The sequence below is a fragment of the Coptis chinensis genome, chromosome 4 (assembly GCF_015680905.1).
Source record: "Coptis chinensis isolate HL-2020 chromosome 4, ASM1568090v1, whole genome shotgun sequence".
Classification (NCBI taxonomy): Eukaryota; Viridiplantae; Streptophyta; class Magnoliopsida; order Ranunculales; family Ranunculaceae; genus Coptis; species Coptis chinensis.
In genome coordinates this window covers 2822255-2846448 of record NC_141459.1, presented here as the reverse complement: position 1 = coordinate 2846448, position 24194 = coordinate 2822255, and the positions used below count along the sequence as shown (strand labels likewise).

General features: G+C 34.8%; 5 protein-coding genes across 7 annotated transcripts; 4 read left to right on the top strand and 1 right to left on the bottom strand.

The window, feature by feature from the left end:
• The first annotated feature begins 271 nt into the window (after nt 1-271).
• TBL7 (TRICHOME BIREFRINGENCE-LIKE 7) lies at nt 272-4130 on the top strand. Its single transcript, XM_086606227.1, has 4 exons — nt 272-1603; nt 2251-2409; nt 3229-3532; nt 3855-4130. The coding sequence occupies exons 1-4, from the start codon at nt 768-770 to the stop codon at nt 3861-3863; spliced, it is 1308 nt and encodes a 435-aa protein (XP_086462353.1). The 5' UTR covers nt 272-767; the 3' UTR covers nt 3864-4130.
• Nucleotides 4131-5656: 1526 nt separating this feature from the next.
• On the top strand, nt 5657-10187 carry LOC147501197 (DNAJ heat shock N-terminal domain-containing protein). Its single transcript, XM_086606226.1, has 10 exons — nt 5657-5743; nt 6131-6190; nt 6325-6407; nt 6725-6878; nt 7050-7179; nt 7914-8072; nt 8161-8339; nt 8892-8972; nt 9307-9447; nt 9687-10187. The coding sequence occupies exons 1-10, from the start codon at nt 5657-5659 to the stop codon at nt 9765-9767; spliced, it is 1155 nt and encodes a 384-aa protein (XP_086462352.1). The 3' UTR covers nt 9768-10187.
• Nucleotides 10188-10704: 517 nt separating this feature from the next.
• Nucleotides 10705-14236, bottom strand: LOC147501196 (BTB/POZ domain protein TNFAIP protein). Its single transcript, XM_086606225.1, has 10 exons — nt 13761-14236; nt 13570-13667; nt 13447-13492; nt 12720-12802; nt 12470-12534; nt 11787-11848; nt 11427-11486; nt 11137-11169; nt 10958-11023; nt 10705-10871 (listed from the first exon to the last, which is right to left on the bottom strand). The coding sequence occupies exons 1-10, from the start codon at nt 14130-14132 to the stop codon at nt 10827-10829; spliced, it is 930 nt and encodes a 309-aa protein (XP_086462351.1). The 5' UTR covers nt 14133-14236; the 3' UTR covers nt 10705-10826.
• Nucleotides 14237-18385: 4149 nt separating this feature from the next.
• Nucleotides 18386-20165, top strand: LOC147501195 (metal transporter Nramp7.2-like). Its single transcript, XM_086603749.1, has 5 exons — nt 18386-18499; nt 18909-18987; nt 19072-19152; nt 19816-19920; nt 20014-20165. Exons 1-5 carry the CDS (start codon nt 18386-18388, stop codon nt 20163-20165), a joined length of 531 nt encoding a protein of 176 aa, XP_086459875.1.
• On the top strand, nt 19636-24046 carry LOC147501194 (metal transporter Nramp7.2-like). Of its 3 annotated transcripts, none has more exons than XM_086606223.1 (10): nt 19636-19683; nt 19816-19920; nt 20014-20123; nt 20877-21058; nt 21166-21235; nt 21525-21698; nt 21799-21903; nt 22014-22145; nt 22572-22667; nt 22833-24046. In XM_086606223.1, exons 4-10 carry the CDS (start codon nt 20919-20921, stop codon nt 23049-23051), a joined length of 936 nt encoding a protein of 311 aa, XP_086462349.1. In that variant the 5' UTR covers nt 19636-19683; nt 19816-19920; nt 20014-20123; nt 20877-20918; the 3' UTR covers nt 23052-24046. The 3 variants fall into 3 exon arrangements, with proteins under 3 accessions (XP_086462349.1, XP_086462348.1, XP_086462350.1); XM_086606222.1 differs by lacking the exon at nt 19636-19683 and having other exon boundaries at nt 22833-23730; nt 23822-24046; XM_086606224.1 differs by lacking the exons at nt 19636-19683; nt 19816-19920; nt 20014-20123 and having other exon boundaries at nt 20877-21029.
• The last annotated feature ends 148 nt before the right edge of the window (nt 24047-24194 follow it).

The following is a 24194-nucleotide window of genomic DNA, read 5'->3' as shown; positions in this document are numbered from 1 at the left end:
AGCATTGCATTTAATTATATTTTTAGATTGTATTTAAATAAATAAATAAATAAATTGCCCGTGCATATTGTATTGTTTAATACCATTTATGATTTTAATTGTATTTTATTGATACATAATATCATTACCATTGTGTTTTTAATGATACAGTACTAGGGAATGGGAGAAATGGACAAAGCTCACTTTGCTTCAAGTAATACAATGAATAAAATACACCATTCAAAGTTTCAAACATACTAAGCAGTTTTCTGGATTCAAAGTCATCACATATTTGCACTTCATTTTTTTTTTAATAAGGATATCTGCATTTCATTAGTTACACAAGTTAAGTTTACGACAAAAGTTGTTCTACACTCCAAACTTGTCGTTACTCGGTCCCTCTAAAACTAACTATTAAACTCTTTTTTGTCTCTTCTATTTTCTCGTTCCTTCTTTCTCTCTCTCAAGTCTCAACTAAACTACCCACTCTCTCTCCCCAAACCCATTCCCTCTTCTTCATCAGATCTGCCAATAAAGTTTCGGTAAGGATTGATATTTCGATATTCCTGATTTATCTTCTTAGATTTCGGCACTCAAACTTATTAGTTTCTTTATCTGTGATTGAATAGAATTGTAATAAATAATATGGATCAAACCCGACCCGTTTTTGCGTTGTGAATGTAATGCCCAGTTTTGGGATATTGAGATCCATTTCGGATCAGGTAATGGTTCAACTCATTATTGTTGTTGTAGAAGAATATGTAATATTTGAGTAATGGTATTGTATTATGGAGATGGTTAATAGTTTTAACTGGGGTGCTTCTGGTGTTTCGAGCAGAAAAGGGTTAAGTTTAAATAGTCCAAGATATGTGAGTAGTCCTAGAGTGGGGGGTATTCGTAAGAGTTGGATCTCACGATCGTTTCAGATAGTTATCGTGATTTGTTTGTTGTTATCCTTCTTTTTAGCTATTGGTTGTGGTTATTTCTATGTGTTTCCTAGCCTTAGTATTGCCATTCATGGATATGGAATTGCGCAATCGCAATTGCAAGAGAATGGTTCGTTAGGTACATGTGATGCTTTTGAAGGTAATTGGATTCGGGATGTTAGTTACCCATTGTACAATGGTTCCGAATGTCCGTTTGCGGAACAAGGATTTAATTGCTTGGCAAATGGACGGAAAGATAACGAATACTTAAAGTGGAGGTGGAAGCCTAGATCTTGTGATATTCCACGGTTTGATGTGCGAGGTATTTTGGAACATCTTCGAGGCAAACGGGTCGTTTTTGTGGGAGATTCAATGAGTAGAACACAGTGGGAGTCTCTAATATGTTTGCTTATGACTGGGGTGGAGGACAAGAAAAGTGTGTATGAAGTCAATGGGAATAAGATAACGAAGCAGATTAGATTTTTGGGTGTGAGATTTGGTACCTTTAACTTTACAGTTGAGTTTTTCCGTTCAGTTTTTCTGGTGCAGCAAGGCTTGCCTCCAAAACGTGTTCCTAAAAGGGTTAAATCAACCCTTAAGTTGGACAAATTGGATGATATTAGTAGAGAGTGGATTGATTCAGATGTTCTGATATTTAATACTGGACAATGGTGGACTCCCAGCAAGCTTTTCCTAATGTAAGTCTCCTTTTGTTTTAATGTTGTTTTCATGTCATATCACTGTGGCGTGCTCTGTAAGTTAGGACTGTTATTTTTTTGTTTGTAAGTTAGGACTGTATATTTTGTCAAGTTTCAAGCGCCGTAATCTGAAGTTGAACACACATTTCCAGTATAACAATATCCTTACCTCAACAATAATTTTCTATAAATGCTAGCTAGAGAAACTTCTAGCAGGTTTGGCTTGTTTTCTTATTTTGTGCTACAATATATAGTATACGAGCATGGAGTGGACTTTTGTTTGTTTTCCCTTTTGCTCCACTAGAAGTAGCAGTTACTTTCTTGCAAAAGTTTTTCACATGCTCGTGTACTCTGGAAATTCATTTCATTTCTTATGGATGTGAAATGGAATATGATAAACTTAAAACTTGATGTTCCTATCTAGTGAAAGTGTAAACTAGGGCTACTGGTTAATTTTTTAAGTCAGGGTCTTCAAATCATTTCTCAACTCATCCTCCATATCTTCTGATTTTCTCTTTCATTTGACTCTCACTGGATTTTACGATTCAAAAGATTGTTTTAATCTATTATTTCTCCACAAAGAAACATCATTATGCACGTTTGTCATTCATCTGTAGAATCTGCTCCTAATAGGTTTTTGCAGACAGGGGTCTCTATTTCGAGGCTGGAGGATTGCCAAAGCTTGGAATGCCAATTACCACTGGATACAGAACTGCATTGGCGACTTGGGCATCCTGGGTTGAAACCATGGTCAACACAAATAGAACGAGGGTTTTCTTCCGGACATTTGAGCCTTCTCATTGGAGGTACCTCTCTTATTGTTTAAAGTCTTCATTGATTGCTAAAGTGTGCAGTGTCTTGCATTTGTTTTACGAAGTAACTAGACAATTAGTAACGTGAGATGTTTGCTGTGTCATGATGACATCAGTGTAATGTCAAACAGTCCCCACTTTGTTTTTAAACTAGTTAATTTATATTTTGCAAGTTATATTTGATTAACAATTTCAGTTGTCATATAATACCTTGTTTGGAAGCCAACTTTGTAGTATGAATAAAGGCATTAAGAAAGTAGTGTTTTTTTGTTCGTGAATTAAAGGGATTATTGGTTGAGTTGTGGGGTTTCCCTCTGTTTTCCCTTTATAAAGTTAGGTTCTTCCCTAATATATGTGTTCATCTTGATCTTTTGCTTCCTTGGATTGAGTTCAGTCTACTTTTAAACTGTTAGTTAAAGTTGATAATAAGTTGTTAAATTTCATTGAAGATGATGGATCACTTGTTTGACAGTTGATTGGATGAATCTTCTCCTCAATTGTTGCCTGCTATGGTGTTTCGATGGATACTGCAAACTCTCAATGTTTAGAAATAATGAGTTTGCCGGGGGATGTTGGAGAATATGACGAGATTTAAGAGTTAGAGTGAGATTAAAGTGAGTTTAGGAGTAAAAATGATTAGGAGTTAATGTTTAAGCAGTTTTATGGAAATGTTAGTGTTAGGCAGTTACTCTTACCTTCTATTTTGTTGTATTTTTGTTTACTTTATTGTTTTGTTTGTATCCATCTTCAAGGCATGCAAACTCCTGTAGATGCATCTTATATCAACTAATGAAGGTTTCCTCTCTGCATCAGTGACCAGCGTCATCGGTATTGCAAGGTGACTCAACAGCCCATTTCAGAAACCAAAGGCAAAGACCAGAGCCCATATTCAGATATCATTTCAGAGGTGGTGAATAACATGACTGTTCCAGTAACTATTCTTCGTGTGACTCTTATGGGGGCTTTCAGGAGCGATGCTCATGTGGGCACATGGAGTGATGCTCCATCTGTGGTTGACTGCAGTCACTGGTGCCTTCCTGGAGTACCCGATATGTGGAACGAGATCGTCTTCTCACACCTTCTTGCTGTTGATGGATTTTCACCTCAAAGAATTAACGTATGAAGCAACTGTTTTTTTTTTGTTACCCATTGCACCACAAATATATTGGTTCGACTGTTGAATCCAACTACTCAACTCTGTGTCCACTATCGTAGCTTCTGACTACTCAACTCCTTAAATACATGTTGAAAATTGTCCCAGTTTGACCTGTCTTACACACTTTGAACTCTAGCTACATGTATTTTGGTCATTTTCTTTCCTGATTACTTGATCATGAGAACATACTGGAAATTCTGACCCTAATTTGTCCCAGTTATTACAAAACTTTGGTGAAGTACCATTTATTTCTTGTTGACTTGATTTTGTCTTCTCATTGTAGATTGGATGAATTTCACAAGATATACTTCAACGCCAAGGGAAAAGGCAATCATTTTGAGCTGAAGTGGCTAGGCAAGCAGCCATTGTTACGAGTAAATATTTTGAAATTCTTTTGTATGTCTATGTGACAAAGAGCTTGGTTTCCTCGGATGTAGCGATTCTTTAGTTTTTTTCTTCCGCAGACTGTTTTGTCAAACTTTGTAGTTGTGACTTACCAGAACATACAAATGTAAAAGGAAAAAAAAATGAATATAAAAAATTGTATTTGTTTCTTGGATACATATTTAGTAGCGTTATCTTGTGAAATTGTGTAGTGGTGTTTGTTAAATACGATTGTTGCGGCCGGCTTTCCATCCCTTGGAGGCTGCTATCAGTTATTAAAGGCACACTATGGTCACACAGATGAAATGAATGCAATTGTCAGCGACTTTTTCCATCGGTAGAGCTACGAGTTGATGGCAACTTCATTTGTTTTACACCTGTATTTTCACAGGTGCATCCCCTTTGAAGATTTGCTCATGGGACATTTCACTTTTTCCCAAACTTTTAACAATGTACTGCTTCCTACTTTTAAAAGAGATTGCTTACTTTGGTTTCTCTAGTTCTTCCAATTGCAGTATGAGACTCTGAGGTGTTTCAGATCCAAATTTATCCATTATTCCATTTTAAGACTTCTTAGTGGGCGCAGTGGAAAAATGGAGCCAGGTACCATGTGCAAAAGTTTGCACTGCCTACATGGACCCTGTAAATCAAAGGCATAAACGCCATAAAGCCCTCCAGTAGGGTAGTAGTCAGAAAATCAAATAAACATTGGTTTAAAATTGAAGTCTCATCGACAGACAACCACAACTGATATGATGGCTACCACTAGAAGTAGCAACTTCATCTACCCTAACAGGGGAGACTCCATGTAAACGCTAGCTGGTCCTAATAACTGTAATCATATTTGGAACATATTTAAAAGCTCGGAGTGTGAGAAATTACTTCCGAGAATGTGGTCCCCTATTTTTTGCGCTAGAAAAGTAGGCTTCTTGGAGCCAAAAACGAAAGAAAAAAATGTGCACGGCAAGAGCCACAGTTCACACGACCACACCCAACGTTTCGGTGAAATCAAGCAATACACTTTTTTAGGAAACGCTAGAACAGAGGCATGGATGGACCACACAACGTATATCATTTAAAGATCTATCATAATTAATCAACTTATAAAATGTTTTACAGCCACAATCAACCGTGGTGGCCATGGCCCAGTCCAAGTGACACTCAAATGGAGGAGAGATGCTGATAAGATATTTTATTATTATTATTATATATATTAATCGGCACTTTACAAAGAGTTTTATCTTTTTATTTTTGGTAACCGCAATTTTATTTTATTTATGTGATATTTTTAATTTCACAAAGAGTTTTTTTTTTTTTGGTAATTGCCGATTAGCAAAGTCGGTAAAATCTTTAGGTGATCATACCAGAGATATGAGGCTTGAAAGCATCAAAGGTTACTGATCTTGTTTAAAATAGGCTTTGCCAATAAAAAATAAAAAAAAAAAAAATAATAATAATAATAAAATAGTGTTTTCCCGCTAAAAAAAGTTTTTGTTTGTTTAGTCAGTGTGAAGAACTGGAAAGTCGAGCTTTGTAGGGCTTTCCATTATTCAAAATGGCCGTTCTCCATCACTTCCTCTCTCTCTCTCTCTCTTCTTCTTCTACTCCTTTTTTCTTTCTTCTCCTTCTTCTTCTCTTCTTCTTCTATTGTTTTCAGTCTCTGCAACTCAGTTGAAGAAGGAGAGATTGTTGGATTGAAGGATGGTGAAGGAAACAGAGTATTATGATGTTCTTGGAGTTGATTTCACTGCTTCTGAGGAAGAGATTCGTAAAGCTTACTATCTCAAGGCCTGATTTCAATCCTTAAAACCCTGAACTTTGTTTTTTAAGTTTGTTATCGAAGACGTCTAGTATGTATAATCCCTTTAAAGCTTCTTATGGTCTGATTCGATATCGCGTTTTATTTGTCATACACGTTGAATTTTTATTGGTTATTTTATCAGTTTGTAGAGTAACTTGATCTTTGAGATCATTTTGAATTTCTATTATTGTCATGAGGCCAATAGTCCAAAACATGTTTCACATACCATTGTATGTTTTTGAGTAGTGTTTATAGGTGAATAATATGTGTAACGAAATTGCACTACGACAATGGTAGCTTGTATAGAGCATTCAGTTTCATTCAAAGTGTTATTCCTGGATCTTGTTTGAGACTTTTATTTATAATTGTTACAGGCAAGGAAAGTTCATCCTGATAAAAATCCAAATGACCCTCAAGCTGCTGAAAGATTTCAGGCAAGTTGTACTGATTAAAATTTACTGAATTATTGAAATTATGGTTGAAGATTTGAAGGAAAAGCTTACCAATTTGACAGAATGAGGTAGAACTTTTATACTTCTAAAATGTGCAAATTTTGATCTCATGACAGGAATTAGGAGAAGCTTATCAGGTGTTGAGTGATCCAATGAAAAGAGAGGCCTATGATGAGAATGGAAAGTATTCGATTTCTAGGTAAGTTGAAGATTCTTCTCTAAGGAAATGGAACAGAGAAGGCAGTCTCTTCCTTGGTTTGCCTCTTCATTGGCAAACGCTCCATGTGAGACATCAAGAGTTTGCTAGGAGGTGTTAATAATGCTGCAACATTGACTGGATACTTGGGCTTGAGCTTGTTAATAGGCACTTGGGCGCCCTCACCTTGTTAGCTGGTTTATTCACAACAATACAACATCACCTTCATAGTGACTCCTTTTGCATAAGTAACTGGCTGTTTCTTTTTTCTTTTTCTTATTCTGTCCTATAATCGAGCTATTATATCCATATCTTTGTAGGGAAACCATGTTGGACCCCACTGCTGTTTTTGCCCTTGTTTTTGGAAGTGAACTTTTCGAGGATTACATTGGACACCTTGCAGTAGCATCAATGGCTTCATCTGAATTAGTTGATGATAGTGATACTTCAGAAAAACTACATGACAGGTTGCAGGTAAGTGTTTGTAAAATTTCATTACATTGTTGTAACCACAAAAGCCCGTTCCACCTGGTGATCCTTGTACTATAGACACCTGCTGGATTTGGCTGTAGGCTTCAGTATCAAGACTTCTCAATAAAATCTATGTTCTCTAACATTCTCATTCATTAAATTACTTGACTGTAGGCTATCCAAAAGGAACGAGAGGAAAAACTCGCTAGGGTGCTAAGAGATTTTCTTAACCAATACGTTCGTGGTGACAAAGATGGATTCGTGCAACGTGCTGAACATGAAGCAAAACGGCTATCTAATGCAGGTTGACTATCCTACTCACTGGCTATCTAATTATTCCTTTATATAAGCAAATGCAATGGACACTGATTCCATGTTTATTCGAGATTCATGTTTGAATCCTATATATATAAACCAGAGACCCAAGCATGATATATGAAATTTAAATAGGTGTAGACCACAGGGTAGTTTTTTATTTTTAATTATGCTTTTGAAAGTCTATAAGCAGAACCATTTCCAAAATATATAAGCGAGCAAGTCAAATAGGCATATAGGAGGTTTTGTCTTTGTTAAATTTACCTTGATTTTGAGTGACACACTAACACTATTATTGTAATGAAAACTGGATATCATCCTATTAAAATAAAGATAAAATAAAACTGGATAGCAATACCACATCGTCATAATTAAATTTTAGTTGGTTTTCTTTTCACTAAGGTACCAGAGTGATTGGCATTTCGAACCGCCTCTATTTGGATTTCTGTTCATGCTGCTCTCACTATAATGTAAAACCCATGGTTGATTTCCAACTTTTATGGCTGATTCTTGTGTACTCTTCGGCTTGCCCGAATTGTAATATTTAATGAGAAACACACACACCCTGAGGCCCCTCAAATTGAGTTGAGGCTTACCGCTTACCCCTCGCTTTTTTAGACTTGTGCCCACAAAGTAAGGTTGCAACCACAAACCAGCTAATCATGTGACTAAAATGGTCAGAGTATGATAGATGATTTCTTTTCTTATGTGTTGAAAATACAGCTTTTGGAGTTGATATTCTACACACCATTGGTTACATATATGTGAGACAGGCAGCACAAGAGCTAGGGAAGAAAGCTATATATTTAGGTGTGCCTTTTTTGACGAACTGGGTTCGGAATAAAGGGCACATCTGGAAGTCACAAGTCACAGCAGCAAAAGGTATCTCATTTTCATTCTATCGCGTTCTATTCTGTTGGTCTTTACTCATAGAATTCTGCTTACTGCTGATTAAAAAAAAATGATCCAGGGGCTTTCCAGCTTCTGCAACTGCAAGAAGACATTCAACATCAATCTAAGACAGACGGTAATGGCCCTCGAAGTGATGTTGAGTCACATATACTGTCCAATAAGGACACTCTGATGAACTCATTATGGAAACTTAATGTGGTAGACATTGAAGTAACTCTTTTACATGTATGCCAAATGGTAAGCTCAGGAGTCCAAACTTGTTAAAGAATCATTAAGTAATTCTACATATGTGCGGATTTAAGGGTCCAGTGTCCATGTTTTAAGTTGATTGAATATATTGGCCATGGATAGAAGAAGTACGTATATATCTGACTGGAGTACTCTGATAATTGATTTGTTACCTGCACTTTAAGTTAGTTGTCCTTGAAGTAGGTCCTTTGTCACGAGTTCCTTTTAGATATGATTATCATGGATCCATGATCATCTTTTAAGCCTGTTTCTGGATGCTTGGGATCAGAAGCAGTGAAGCACCTACTTCACTTTGTAATTGTATACTTTGGTGTATAGAGAATTTGTGGAAAAAAATGTTTGACTTGGTTTTCACTGTCATAACTTACATGAACTGACTTTATTTGTTGATTCCTGGTTCAACTTCACACCTAAACATAGACAATATTACTCTGAATAAGAAGAAATACTAATTTAATAGTGTTTAAAAGACGACACTCACTTAACTTCCTTCTTTTTTTCTTTTCAAGAGTAACTTTGACTTGGTGTATCTATTTGCAGGTGCTAAAAGAAAACAATGTTAAGAAGGAGGAAGTTAAAGCTCGTGCGCTAGCTTTAAAGATTCTTGGGAAAATATTTCAGGTGTTATTTCTTTTACAGTCAGTATGATGTGATTTTTCAAGGAAAATATTGTACCATATCTTTGTACTGAAGATTCCATTCGTAGGGTTCGCCAAATTGTATGCAGAAGATAACAGAGGTGCACTTGCAGTTACTTTCCTTTCTCTCTCCAACATGAGAGAACTTCAACATTTAAGAAAAGAATACTAATTGTTATACCCGAGTTTTGTGAAGTGTAATTTTCTTTAAATGTATACTTATGATAAATCTTTTCTTTATAACCTGTACACCAAGTTCTTTGGAATGTTGTAGACTTGTAGTATTGCGTTAATGATATCTCATGATCTATTTTTAGAAGGAAAAACCAGCACAAAGTTCAATAACGTCAAGGAGGAAAAGTGTCTCTGATGTTTATGAAGATGCAAGCAGTTCTGATAGCTCTTCTGATGAGGATTCACCAAGAGCACTTTCTTATCGAACTCCTGCAATCACTCAGGTATGTCCAATTATTCTTCACACCTACCTTCCTACAGGAAAGAAAAACTACCCTTGCCCTTTTATTATGTAGGTTGCCAAGTTCCTACAGAGTGTTGCATTCTATTAACTAAAATTTAGTCAAAATTTTACACTGCCAAGTATAAAAGAACTTGCCACTCTTATGAAGACAACATATTTCACACTTAGCTATTAGAAAATTGTTATTACTCTGTGACGTTGTTATATAATCTGTGGCAGGGCATAGGGAGACTGTTCAGATGTCTTTGTAATCCAGCATATGACGTGGATGATGAAGAGATCGTGTACAAAGGCAAATAATGCTGCCAGATCAGTTTTCATAATTAGATACTATCCCCTCCGCCAGACCAAGTAATTATCCATAATGATGTGATTATCACCTATGCTAAGCCACTAAGGTACCACGAGAACATCTCGAACTCTTTTCATCACTTTCTTGTGTGCGTGTATTGCTTGGAAAGCTTTCGCTTCTCTTATATCAAGTGCAGAGCTGACCTAAATGAACTGTAAAAGTGTTCATATTTATAGAACATCCATCAGGTGAAAATTGTATGGTAACGTCGGATGCACTGTCCCCCAAATGTATAACAAGACTGCAATGAAATCTTGCACATAGAATAATATTTGCGAAATACACTTTTTCTCCTGTGTGTGAGAAAATGAATCCAAAAAATTATTTGAAAGCCAGAGGAATCTAGTCTGTGATACAGTCAGGTGTTACTTTTTCTATTAAAATTTATGATGTATCATGACCCTGTTTGATGGAAATGTAAGCAGTTCATACATTTAACTTTCTTGTTTTCGATATGGATGAACTCCTTTAGAAAGTAGCTTAATTACTTTGCATGAACACAATAATGAAAAACAAATCTAAGTTATTAAACCTTTTTATTTCTCGAGGCATAACGATAAGGCTGAAGCTAAGCTGATATTATTACGTAATAAGGGCTCTTTGTACGAGAGTACGAGTTATGTAAGAAACTTGTGAGCGTTGAACGTTTGGAGATTGTTGTTGCTGCATCATTTTTGTCCCCCCTGCAAAGTCCCCAGATTTGTTTGTCGCTTTCTCTTGAAATGCTTACTTTCAAGGTTTTAGGATTCGTAAATCTGATTTTTGGTAATTCTTTGAACATAATTACATAATATAGTTCCATTTTATATTTTGGCAAATACATATTCTACGAATTTCTCCACTCATTTAGATGCATGGATTCATACTCCGTTTAAAGAATCAGTGGACATTGCAAACAAAATATATTATATACAGAAGTTAAATTGTTACACAGAGCTACAGTTACAAGGTGTGCTAGCTTTCTTGTGAAACCAAGCTAGCATCTCTAACGAATAAGCCAATGATAGCTATTGTTCCTCTAAAAATGACTCGAGAAGAGCAGCTTCCTCTTCCTGCCAGATTTGTAGAGAAAATAAAATATGATTAGAAGCCAGTCTATTCTTTGATGTGGAGATGTGAAAAGGAAAGAAAACCTTACCACCAAAGCGTTGAATTCTGTCTCCTCATCTATGGCATTTACTACAGCCAGGTCCTCCAAGAGATCCTACAAACACAATCAATTGAAAAATGAGAAGAAGGACAAGTATGGTGCTGTTATTAGAAACGAATAATGTTTGATAAACTGTATCCACAATTGAAGCAAAGAAATTTGCTTACATCATCAGCAATACGTAGATGGCCATCGTTATCCTGCACAAACAAAAATATTTGATCAAGTTATTTCATTTCAAGCAAAAACCTAGTCATACATAATATATAAAAGTATAAGTCAGGAAAAAAGGGGCTGGGAATATTCAGAAGCATCAGATAGGAGGTGCTGGAATAAATGATCCTATGTCAGGACTCAGGAGTGAATCTTTGCTTAGTTGATTAAATGAGAACTACAATAACTCATCAAGAAAATACACAATATCTCAGTGAATAAAGACAATTAACTGGCAATTTACCTTCACAGCAACAAATAGAAGTGGATCAGATGGTGTATAAATCATATAATTCGTGCCATCCTGCAAAATACAACTCAAGATCAAGAAGGCATTATATTTCTGTCTTACCCTTCGTTTTATCAAAAGCAGACATGTTATTAAACTTTGTATTCTTTAATTTCACTGTTAGGGAAACAGACATCATGACTGCATTTAAGAAGGCATTGTATTTCCGATTAAGCCTTAATCTATTCGTAACGATATTAGAGTCTTTAAATTTCAAATTTAATTACAAAAAGAAGGGAACAATGTGGATGTTTCCCAACTACTTTCTCTCCTCTCCCATGTTGGCCCAACTGGGGGTGGGGGGGTTACCCATACCTGATGAAAGCAAGTGATTTTTACACCTTCAGTTGGCAAGCCATCTACGTCTTGACCATCATCTGTGAGAAAATAAAAGATAAAAATGGTTTTACAATGTTAATACTTCCACGGTCTTGATAGTAGTAATGTACCAGAAAAATTCCACTCGTAAAGTCATTCTTCTAAACTATGTTGAACACAGGCCAATGGAACATTAAAGAAAGTTGATCTACGGGTAATCGTGGAGGCATGTAATGGATCGTGACCTCGTATTACATTACCCCTGTAGAAGGACTATTGCACGGCTCATGAGTCATAACAGGAACTATCCGGCTACAAAAGAGCCAAAAGGAATTACAACAGTTTGGTTCTTCATGCCTACTTATTTTTCGATAGTAAACAAGTTATACAGTTTTTGTATCTGGCCAAATATTCATTCAATAAAACTTTCCCCTTTTCGTTATCCATCTTTAATCATGAGTGAGCCCCTCTGTTTTTCAGTGTAAACGAGTCATTGTAGTAATGCCTCATCCATTAAACCTTTCAGGAAGACACGCACAATCAAGTAGTATTGTAGCAAGTTGTTATTTCAAGTTTGAAGCCAATGCCCCTTGCTTAACAATTTAAGGAAATGGTAAAACTAATTTCTAAGATACATGGACCACATAGAAGATATAAGTAAAGAAGGAAAATGGATGTACCTGTGCCAAATTCAAAAACATCCTCTTCTGAATAGCAGAACCCTCCCCTTGCTGTGTAACAGAATCTAATAGGTACCAGAAAAAAGAAAGAAGATGGAATGTAAATGAAATCAGTAAACCAAAAATCAGTGAAAACGTATCATGCTCTCTCCTGATAAGGTCGTGTCACTATCTATAATGAAAACAGCCCTTCCAGAAAAGTGTTGCCTACTGCAAGTAAATGAAAACCCCTAGCTCATGATAGTCTTACCCGCTGTATACAAGATGCATATGAATTTTTGCAAGTGCATATGCCGCAGCAGGCAGGATGGCTTCAACTTCCTCATCATTGACCTACAAGGATGTACGTAAATCATAAGAATGACACGTGTGGTCTAAACACATACCCAAATAATAATATGTAAACATGATAAATATCAGCATAAAAGGGTAGACTTCCTTTTCGATGAAGATAGGATGATTGGATAATTCTCATATTCATTGTTAGAGCTCTAAGGACCCGCACCAGGAATTTTTCATGTTTCTATGATGTAAACCCTACTATTTTTCTATATACAGATGTGCGAGAAAAGGCCAAAACAAGTTAAGGCCGTATATTCTTTTCTCTCTACCTCTCCGGACTGTTCTTCTTCTTCTCATATTCAATGGCTTAAATATAATCTTACATTCATTACTAACACAGATACAGTCCAAGATTACTTGAAGATAATAATATAAGTTTTATCTATCAACAAACCAAGAATGAGATAGCCAACAGTTTTGTACAGTTCATTCTGTCCTAAAACTCAAATCACTCATTCACAGATTTCGGTAAAACCAGTCAAGGAATTGATTATATATCTGCAATATGAATATAAAGGTGTAATCTTATGAAGCTAAAGTTATTGATTGCCAATTGCACAAACAGTATAGTAATACAACTCACTGGCCAGTAAAAAATTATAGTTATTGAATTAAACAAAGTAAAAGAAACTTACAGCTGACCATCCATCAACATTAGTGCTCTTCAAGATCTGAACAGGCCTGCATGAGTAAAGTCATCGATTACAATTTAAATAAAAAAGAAGTGACATAGCTACTCTAGAAACAAAACAACTTACGTATCAACTGGGCACAACAACATACAATCATCCCCTTGAGAACTTCTGAACACTCTCCTTATTACACACTCCAATGGCAAATTGTTTGTAGAGTCAACCTGTCAATAGTAGCTTATATATTAATCAGTAACTATACATATATTAAAACTATAATTTAATGCAAAAAAAAAAAAAAAAAAAAAAACTTTTACAATGGTAACTATCCGCTTCGACGACACCAAAACAAGCTTTCCATTGGGGTCCAAAACAAAGCCAGCAGGTGGGTTTGGTAAAGAAGCAGGATGGTAAGATTGGGAACTCTCATTATCCTCATCAGAGTCAATGTCAATAACCTTTTTGGAAGAACCTCTTTTCTTCTTAGTAGTACTACTTGTGCGCTTCTTTACTGGACTCTCACTGTGCTGTTGCTTAGCTGCACTGCAACATGAAAAGTGTAAGCTACTAGTCTTGTTGGTGTTAAGTTTGATAGATAGTGAGGTTTGGGTGTTTATGGATATGGAAAGAGAAGAGAAGGAAGTGGTTTTGAGATGCCATGCGGGAGAAGACAGTGTGAACAAGGCCATTTTTTTTCTGTGTCGCAAAACCTCACTATGTGTTTTTTATTCTCAGATATTTTCTTTTTCCTTTTAGGTCTGTTCGATTTTGGGAAAATTGATAGACTATTTTGGCTGTCTAGTTTACGATTTGTGGAAAACAATTTCTGAGGAAAATTTTGAAGCCAAATCTTTATGGGCTTGGGCTTGTTGTACAGTAGACTGACATATGCCCAAACTAATTTTATATCGTGTTCGTGTTGTTGTTTTTTTGGGTTCTAGAGTCCAACTGACCATTACTACCCAGGTTCATGATCATGTATGCGCTCACCGCTCAGTATGTGTTGAAGACTTGAAGATGTTGGATTGTTAAAAGCTTAAAATTAGGTTGAAGATCTTTGTTGGCCAAAATATACCTATTCTTGGTAAACACCTAACTTAATTTTGGATTATAACTATATAATTCAAACTATATATAGGGGGAGGGATAGGGTCACATTCAAACTATATATATAATGTTTGATGAAATTCCACGAAGTTGGCAAAATATATGATACATTCGTACAAACAGTGGCGGAGCCGGGATTTTGGTTGAGGGTTAGCCATCAAGACAACTTATGACACACACACAAAATAAAAATTAACGCAATTATGTTTTAACTAATATTTTAATATATGTTCTAATCAAAATACTTTAATGTTTTAATCAGATACTTTAATATAGCTGTTTAGATAACATAGCCATCAAGACAACTAATGTTTTAACTAATATGTTCTAATCAAATACTTTAATATAGCTGTTTAGATCAAAATGAACCACCAAACCAATATGAGACTTATCACTTGCATATTATATAAAATAGTATTCTACTGAAAATTATTATGCGATCATTTGATCATACCCGGATTAAATGTCTAACTAATGAATAAAATAATTTTCAAAAATAAATAACAAAAATAACCAGGCGCACAACTGTGCTAGAATGACAATCTGAATTGGGAAACTCTAGTAGTCCAATCCATAGTTAGCAATTCATAATGGCAAAAATTCAATACAGGAAGTATTCGAATAAAATTCGAACCTCGACAAGAATTCATTTATTTAATTTGGATTAAAAAAAATGGAACGATAAAAGTTCGGTTCGTGAATAATTCAAGTATAATACGAAGCTTAAAATAAAAAATACGAGAAAATTCGACGGTAAACTTATAGTGAAAATTCAACATATGGCACCCATTGTTACCTCAAAATGACATGAAAAAGAAGTAAATAAGTAATCGTTCCCATATTATCAGTTCCATACATAACTAAAAGTCTAAGATCCATTAGAAATTTAGATACCAACAAAATCCACATAAGAAAATGTCGTTTAAACACAGGAGAAAAGACAAATTCTAACTTCTAAACAAAAAACAAAAAACTTTCCATGTAACATCAGCAAAAAAACAAATTGCTGGTAGTGTAGTTTGATGTAAAGAAGACAAATCAACAGGTGAAATGTTAAAGTTTGGTGTATCAACGTTAACTACCACCCCAACAAGTGACGAAGTCTTCCTTTTCTTGTTTCATTTGTTAGTTCATATCCAAAACAACTTTCTCTTTGACATCTTCTGGAACATGTGGACATCCTTGGATATCTAGTCCTTGTATTTTAGACATGCACTTTCATCTTTGATGCTCCTCCAGAATATCTCTTATTGCAATATTTGCATACAAAATGAGTTTTCAAATTCTCTCCATATTCCCATACAGGATCTTTTGCTCTCACCATTTTGTTTTCTTCTTCAGAAATTATTTATGTAAACTTGCACCTTGGTTTCTTCTTAACTTCTTCTTCAATGTTGGTGGGAACTAGAGATATAAACCAACGATTCGAACCTTCAATATTATGTCTTTAAGCCTATAGTTGATTGATATTTCATCCCTTTTGCAATTTCAATCCTCAATCCAACCTCATTTGACTCTTTATCTTATATTTAAACGTTTTTGCATTGCCCTTAGGAGTTTGGAGAAAGTATCGTGTCTCAATTTAATATAATAAAGCTTGTCCATGTGCAATAATACTTGATTCCTGGTAGGGGAAGTTTAAAACTTGAAAGTAATATGAGAATGTTGCCAACTTCATGCAATAATACTTGTGCACCCAAGATATCAGGAATAATATTTTTTCAATTCTTCACACACTAATTCTCGTCCATTGGTTTTAATTTTTCCTAAATAGGATGTCTAGTAATTGTTGGAGGCATATGTAATTCAAACTTATATGGGGCAAAAGTGAAAACTATGACTTTTGGTTTGTAGAATTGTAGGTCTGTGTCATCCAAGAAAATGCCCCCATACTGCACGGTCAGTTACTCAGTTGGTGATTTTAACTTTTAAGTGCACATGCATGCCAATTTCGCATTGAAATCAACACTTCTGCTCGACTTTGATGTTGACTGATAACTTCTCTGTACCTGTAGAAGAAGAATAAATGAAGATATATAACCTAGCTAACATGAGAGGGAGAAAGAGGATGTAAAGAAGAAAAACACATGTTTACTCGGAGAGATTGATGATTGTAAACAGGGGCGGCTCAAGATAATCGGGGGCCTAAGCAAAGTTTGAATAGGGAATCTTCTATGATTAATATATACTAATAAAAATTGTTATATATTTTTTTCACAACATCTTATTGATTTGTTTACGTTATTTCATATGATCCCAACTTTTTCTTTTTGTCTTTCTTGAATAGTCTTCACAAAAACTTGAAACTTCAATTGATTTATTTAACAAAAAATTGCAAATAGAGAGAGAGAATGCAGAATAATTATACACCAAATAAAACAAATATAGAAAGAAAGAGAGATTATAGAAAAAAAACCATAAAAGGCAAAAATATGATATAGATAAGATTGAATTGTTGGCGTTATATATATTTGATTATTTGTTATAGGGTGATGAAGAACTTTAATAAGTTATGGAAGCGTGCTACTTTTGTTGGAGAAGGCGAGGGAACCGAAGGAGTTTAAGTGTTTAACACTACTTTAACAAATAAAAATTGTTACATATTTTTTAATTTTTTTTTCTCTCACAACATCTTATTGATTTGTATACATTATTTCATATGATCCCAGCTTTTTTTTTTTTTTTTTTTTTTTTTTTTCTTGAATAGTCTTCGCACAAAGTTGAAACTTTAATAGATTTATTTAAGAAAGAATTGCAAATAGAGAGAGAGAATGTAGAATAATTTTACACCAAATAAAACAAATATAGAAAGAAAAAGAGATTATTGGAAAAAACCAGACAAAAAAATGATATAGGTAAGATTAAATTGTTGGTGTTATACTTAATTATTTGTTATGGGATGATGAAGAACTTTAATTATATTAGTTATGAAGGTGTGTTATTTTATGTTGGAGAAGGCAAGGGAACTGAAGGAGTTTAAGTGTTTAACACTACTTTAACAAAAAAAATTGTTACATTTTTTTTTCTCACAACATGTTATTGATTTGTTTACGTTATTTCATATGAGCACAAATTTGAAACTTCAATAGATTTATTTAACAAATAATTGCGAATAGAAAGAGAGAGAATGCATAATAATTCTACACCAAATAAAACAAATATTGAGAGAGAGACAACGAGATTATAGAGAAAAACCATATAGAAAGCAAAAAAATAATATAGGTAAGATTGAATTGTTGGCATATATATACTTGATTATTTGTCATGGGTGATGAAGAACTTTAATTAGTTATGGAAGTGTGCTATTTTTTGTTTGAGAAGGCGAGAGAACTGAAGGAGTTTAAGTGTTTAACACTACTTTAACATGATTTTATGGTTTTCAATTTGGCAATGTAAAAACGTTTATCCAACAGTTAAAAATAAATGAAAAACAATAGTGGGTTTTGGTTTTAATTTTTTTTTATTTCAATAGCTGGATTATATTGTGGGGCCTTGACTACGGGGCCTAAGCGGAGGCCTACTTTGCTATATGGTTGAGCCGGCACAAGAGAGATAGAGACCAGAAAATGCAGCATGGACCATGGCAAATAACTCTGACATTTTATTTTTCTCTATGTATCTAAGCAGGTGCCAATGGTCATTTGTTTTATGCTAATACCAGGCATGGAAAATACCATTTTTCGCCATTTGCCTATAACCTCTTTTTACATGAAGACAAATGCTTGGTCATCATCTAAAGACTAAAGTTCCCTATATAGAATCCATGAGCAACAGTTGTACCATTGCATGAAAAATCTCAGAGAACCAGGTCAACCCGAAGTCTCACAGCAGTTATATGACTTATATCTATCTAGTCATCTTTCGAGGTGGTTTTCGCATTATATCAATCAAAGAAGGTTACTTTGTTGACATGCTGGGCCGGCTCAACCCAAAGTTTGCTATTTTTAAGGTAGGCACTGTTGACATTAGAGTCTTAGTTTTTAGAAATTTCTTTAAGCGAAACTAAAGCTATTTTTAAGGTCTGTTGACATGCTAGTAGAGTTTTAGTTTTTAGAAATTTCTTTAAGCTAAATTAAAGCTATTTTTAAGTTCGGCACTACATGCTAGGTGTCTATAAAAGGAGGAGTGCATAGTAGTGAAGGATAAAGAGTTTGGACTAGAGAGATGGCTTCCAGCTTGGAAGTAGACGTATTGTTTCTTTAGCCGTAGAAATCAATAACACGGCATCCACTATTCATCACTATTCATCAAGATGATGATCAGGTGCATTATATATGTTCACAACTTCATACCTTTTTTCCTGAATTTTTTATATCAGTTCTTAGTTCTTACTAACGTTTTGGTTCTGTTGTGTACAGAGACCTGGGTGGAGAAAGTTTCTTTCTTATGTTGGGCCGGGCTTCTTAGTCTCCTTAGCTTATCTGGACCCAGGCAACTGTAAGTCTCTCATTTTAGTGTGTTCATAGTAATATTGTTCATCATTTTCTAGTTTATGATTCTTTTTATTGGTTTTTGATGTAGTGGAAACTTATTTGCAAGCTGGAGCAAATCATAGATATGAGGTAGACGACCAATATGTCTTGGTTTCTTCACATTATGAGAGTTATAAATTCAATTATATGAATTGCATAATCTACCGTGATCGATATTAACTTGCTGACATTTTTTTTTTTGGTAATTAATAGTTACTGTGGGTGATTCTCATTGGATTGATATTTGCTCTCATAATCCAATCCTTAGCAGCGAATCATCTAGAATCTAGGTATATCGACTGGTAAGACGAGAACCATTTCAACCATTCTTTTTCATTTTCAATCTCAATCTAAATAGTGGTAACTTTAAGGTATTCCACTATATGTGCATGAATCCAATTCCTTCATTCACATATTCTAAAATATCTTTCCTCAACAAATTCTTCATAAATTATAATAATTTATATAAAGAGCTAGCAAATTGGTGATAATATTGTGATTGTACAAGCGATTGATAGTACTTAAGAATAATGTTAGAGACAAAGCTTTTATGTGTGATGGAAAGATCCAATAGAATATTCACAATTATCATTATCTTTGCGTAGGTTCCAAGTTGTTGTTGAATTATGATATATGGCCTAAATTAATCTCTTCCATCAAGGTTAGCACCTTCAAGCCCATCATCCTGAGTTGATGTCTTTATTGGCCTCATTTTCCTTAGTGCTACTATGACTTGCACATGATTTAACCGCCCACAATATCAATTTTGAAATTTTTATCTTTACTCTTGTAGGCAAGCATTTAGCGGAGTTATGCAAAGCGGAGTACCCAATACTTGTGAAGTACTGCTTGTGGTTACTAGCAGAGGTTGCTGTTATTGCTGCCGATATTCCCGAAGGTAAAATGTTTTATTTGTTTTCTTGCATAATTACATGTTAATGGTAAAAAAGAAAAAGAAAAACTGATTTCTTGATTGTATATCTTGTGGCAGTGATTGGGACGGCATTTGCACTGAATATACTGTTTCACATCCCAGTATGGGCTGGAGTTCTTCTCACTGGATTCAGTACTTTGTTGCTCCTCAGCCTGCAACGATACGGGGTACATTCGGAACTTCATCAAGATATTTTGGACCTTACATGACTTTCATATTTTCAATTGCATTGTTGTTAATTTGTTTTCTGAAATCTAACATATTAGTGTCAAATTGCATATTAGTGTCAAATCTAACATTGTTTTCTGAAAATCAGATGAATGAGGTGGCTCTGATCTGTTAGGAATCCAGTCTATTCAGATATTTTAAGTATAGCTGACCTTAATTATTTTAATCTTCAAAATCGTATATATCCTTTTTGTATATAAACTTCAGTCTGTTGTGTATAATCATCTATCCCCCTCTGGATGATCTACTAATATAATTTGTTGAAGGTGCCTACGTTTGTGCAGGTATAGTCTAAACAGGAAAAATAAAATAGTATCAATGAGCACATTAAGTACAAAAACGATTGCTGGCCCATTCCATGGTATTGTAAATGAACCATTGACTACTGTTTAATGGACTAGTGGCAACTGGTAGCTGATGCATTCATTCGATTGAATATTTGTGTGTCTATTATTGTCAGATTTTCAAAATGTATGGAAGTCAATATTGTTTGATGATTTCATTTCTGTTGATAATACCTTAACCATATAAATTAATGAACTCAAAAAAATACCATACTTCTTATTAGTAAGAAATAATAGTCATGTACTAGTTCTGTGAATATTGTATAGTAGTCACGAAATCTATGTCATGAGCATATTATGACTTTGAGATTAGAATAAACTTCCTTTGTTGTACTATTCTTGCTTCAGGTCCGAAAGCTGGAATTATTAATAGCAATTCTGGTATTTGTGATGGCTGGTTGTTATTTTGGAGAAATGAGCTATGTGAAACCCCCTGCATCAGATCTTTTAAAGGGAATGTTCATCCCCAAACTTAGTGGCCATGGAGCAACCGGTGATGCCATTGCCCTATTGGGTGCACTTGTTATGCCGTATGAACCCGTCATTTTTTTTACTTATATCATATTTTTTATAAATTAACTATTTAATAGTGGGGAACCGTAAAAGTCATACATTTGTATTTCTTTTCTTTCAACAGGCATAATCTCTTCCTTCACTCTGCTCTGGTGCTATCTAGAAAGATACCTTCATCTGTTCAAGGAATCAACGTAAGCAAACATGACATTTGATAGAAAACCCAAACATCTTTATCCACTATTACTTGCAAAATAAAATAATTTTCAGGGAAAAACTCTGTCTATAGCTTGTTAGTTTTTATGCTTCCTAATTTTTGGAATCATATGACCTGTCTATTAGCCCTTTTCGTAGTTTTATGGTGGTTGTATTAATATGATATCGTCATTCGATATGTAGTAGAGCAATGCATTTACCAAGTATATTGTTGGAGGCATGTCATTCTCTTTAGTATATGACTAAATGTGACCCCCTTGTTTCCAGAGTGCATGCAAATACTTCCTCATAGAAAGTGGATTTGCTCTGTTTGTTGCATTCTTGATAAATGTTGCGGTAATAGCAGTCTCTGGTACCGTCTGTTCTGCTAGTGACCTCAGCAAAGATGACACCCAAAGATGTGGTGATCTTACTCTCAATTCGGCTTCGTTCTTACTAAAGGTTGGATTATATTTAATAGTATCGTGTCTATAGGTTTTTGGAACAATAAAGGATGTATATTATCTTTTTCCTTTAACGTAAACTACTCCTTCATTTACAGAATGTATTGGGAAAATCAAGTTCAACCTTTTACGCCATAGCTTTATTGGCTTCAGGACAGAGTTCCACCATTACGGGTACTTATGCAGGCCAATACATAATGCAGGTCGAGGGACAAACTAGCTTGATGTTTGATTTGTTTTTATTGTCTAACTGTTAAACTTGTTTGATTTTAAGTTTGGTTATTCACATTCTCTGTCACGTCTTTCCTGACAGGGATTTTTGGACCTTAAAATGAAGACATGGATGAGAAACCTGATGACCCGTTGCATTGCAATTACTCCCAGCCTCATTGTAGCCATTATTGGTGGCTCTTCTGGAGCTGGCCGGCTTATCATCATAGCTTCGGTTAGCATCCTATTCTTGTTATTAGATTTGTGTTGCTGAGTTGTGACTGTTGATGATATGGTTTCTCTCTTCTTGTTGTATCTATACTATTAGCATGGTAAAAGCATGTAAAAGGTGTGAAGGACACATAAATCAAGTTCTCAGATTAGTATGTGACATAACTTTCCATATGGAATAAATCTTATCAACTACGTGTTGAGATATTCACATAAAGTCGGAAACTGCTTCAAACAGATATAAGCTGAAGCAACACTATTTTGGCCTGCTTACTAAGCAGAATAAAATGTGCCGCAACTTTAAGCTACGAGCCCTTATGACTCATACTTCCAAGTTCCAACACTGATTATTAGTCTTCAACGTCCTTAACATCACTGACATTACAAAACGTTTGAAGATATGCTTACTAACTTATTACTGGTATTTCAGATGATACTCTCCTTTGAGCTGCCGTTTGCTCTCATCCCTCTCCTCAAATTCAGCAGCAGTGCTACCAAGATGGGTCCTTACAAAAATTCCATATATGTGAGTTTAACTGATTTAAAGTTGATTATACTTTATAAGAATCTCCACAGTAAACGACATTTAAATGAACAAGTGTAACTCTATAAGTAGCTGGTGCGTAAGGATCATTGTGTTATTAAAAACATTGATATTTCACTAACTTGAGTTAATCTTATGTGAATTCAGGTCATTGTGATCTCTTGGATTTTGGGGTTTTTACTCATTGGCACCAACATCTACTACTTGAGCACAAGCTATATTGATTGGCTAATACACAACAATCTTCCCAAAGTAGCTAATGTCTTCATTGGGATCATTGTCTTCCCTGTGATGTCAATTTACATCCTGTCAGTTATTTACTTGACCGTGCGTAAAGACAAAATTGTGACATATATTAATATATAGATCCATTAATATATAGATCCATCGAAATTAGATCCTAATGCCCAGAATTGATTTATTACCGATTTTTTAAATGAATAAACAGTAAAAACGGTAAAAGTCTTCAAATTTTCGATTGTTGAATAGATTTTATTTTAATTTTTTTATAATCTAAATTGCAAATATTTGTAGGATTTTGTATAGGAGTAACAAGACTTTATATATATATATATATATATATTTGTAAATTTTGACTTTGATACATTCTCAAAGTGACCTTGACATGATATTTATGAAGATGCAAGCAGTTCTGATAGCTCTTCTGATGAGGATTCACCAAGAGCACTTTCTTATCGAACTCCTGCAATTGCCAAGTTCCTACAGAGTGTTGCATTCTATTAACTAAAATTTAGTCAAAATTTTACACTGCCAAGTAGAAAAAAACTTGCCACTCTTATGAAGACAACATATTTCACACTTAGCTATTAGAAAATTGTTATTACTATGTGACGTTGTTATATAATCTGTGGCAGGGCATAGGGAGACTGTTCAGATGTCTTTGTAATCCAGCATATGACGTCGATGATTAAGAGATCGTGTACAAAGGCAAATAATGCTACCAGATCAGTTTTCATAAATAGATACTATTCCCTCCGCCAGACCAAGTAATGATTGTGATTATCACTTATGCTAAGCCACTAAGGTACCACGAGAACATCTCGAACTCTTTTCATCACTTTCTTGTGTGCGTGTATTGCTTGAAAAGCTTGCAGCTTCTCTTATATCAAGTGCAGAGTAGACCAAAATGAACTGCAAAAGTGTTCATATTTATAGAACATCCATCAGGTGAAAATTGTATGGTAACGTTGGATGCACTGTCCCCATAACAAGACTGCAATGAAATCTTGCACATAGAGTAATATTTGCGAAATACACTTTTTCTCCTGTGTGTGAGAAAATGAATCCAAAAAACTATTTGAAAGCCAAAGGAATCTAGTCTGTGATACGGTCAGGTGTTACTTTTTCTATTAAAATTTATGATGTATCATGAGCCTGTTTGATGGAAATGTAAGCAGCTCATACATTTAACTTTCTTGTTTTCAATATGGATGAACTCCTTTAGAAAGTAGCTTAATTACTTTGCATGAACACAATAATGAAAAACAA

Coding starts and splice junctions, on each gene's coding strand:
- TBL7 (XM_086606227.1), top strand. CDS start 768: ATGGAGATGGTTAATAGTTTTAACTGGGGTGCTTCTGGTGTTTCGAGC. Junction 1,604..2,250: donor CCCAGCAAGCTTTTCCTAAT/GTAAGTCTCCTT, acceptor TTTTGCAGACAG/GGGTCTCTATTTCGAGGCTG. Junction 2,410..3,228: donor TTTGAGCCTTCTCATTGGAG/GTACCTCTCTTA, acceptor TCTCTGCATCAG/TGACCAGCGTCATCGGTATT.
- LOC147501197 (XM_086606226.1), top strand. CDS start 5,657: ATGGTGAAGGAAACAGAGTATTATGATGTTCTTGGAGTTGATTTCACT. Junction 8,073..8,160: donor ACAAGTCACAGCAGCAAAAG/GTATCTCATTTT, acceptor AAAATGATCCAG/GGGCTTTCCAGCTTCTGCAA. Junction 8,973..9,306: donor TTCTTGGGAAAATATTTCAG/GTGTTATTTCTT, acceptor ATCTATTTTTAG/AAGGAAAAACCAGCACAAAG.
- LOC147501196 (XM_086606225.1), bottom strand. CDS start 14,132: ATGGCCTTGTTCACACTGTCTTCTCCCGCATGGCATCTCAAAACCACT. Junction 13,493..13,569: donor TTGTTGTGCCCAGTTGATAC/GTAAGTTGTTTT, acceptor TTACTCATGCAG/GCCTGTTCAGATCTTGAAGA. Junction 11,024..11,136: donor ATCTACGTATTGCTGATGAT/GTAAGCAAATTT, acceptor TTGTGTTTGTAG/GATCTCTTGGAGGACCTGGC.
- LOC147501195 (XM_086603749.1), top strand. CDS start 18,386: ATGACTTATATCTATCTAGTCATCTTTCGAGGTGGTTTTCGCATTATA. Junction 18,500..18,908: donor CAAAGTTTGCTATTTTTAAG/GTAGGCACTGTT, acceptor TGTTGTGTACAG/AGACCTGGGTGGAGAAAGTT. Junction 18,988..19,071: donor TTATCTGGACCCAGGCAACT/GTAAGTCTCTCA, acceptor TTTTTGATGTAG/TGGAAACTTATTTGCAAGCT.
- LOC147501194 (XM_086606223.1), top strand. CDS start 20,919: ATGGCTGGTTGTTATTTTGGAGAAATGAGCTATGTGAAACCCCCTGCA. Junction 21,059..21,165: donor TTGGGTGCACTTGTTATGCC/GTATGAACCCGT, acceptor TTCTTTCAACAG/GCATAATCTCTTCCTTCACT. Junction 21,236..21,524: donor CATCTGTTCAAGGAATCAAC/GTAAGCAAACAT, acceptor CCTTGTTTCCAG/AGTGCATGCAAATACTTCCT.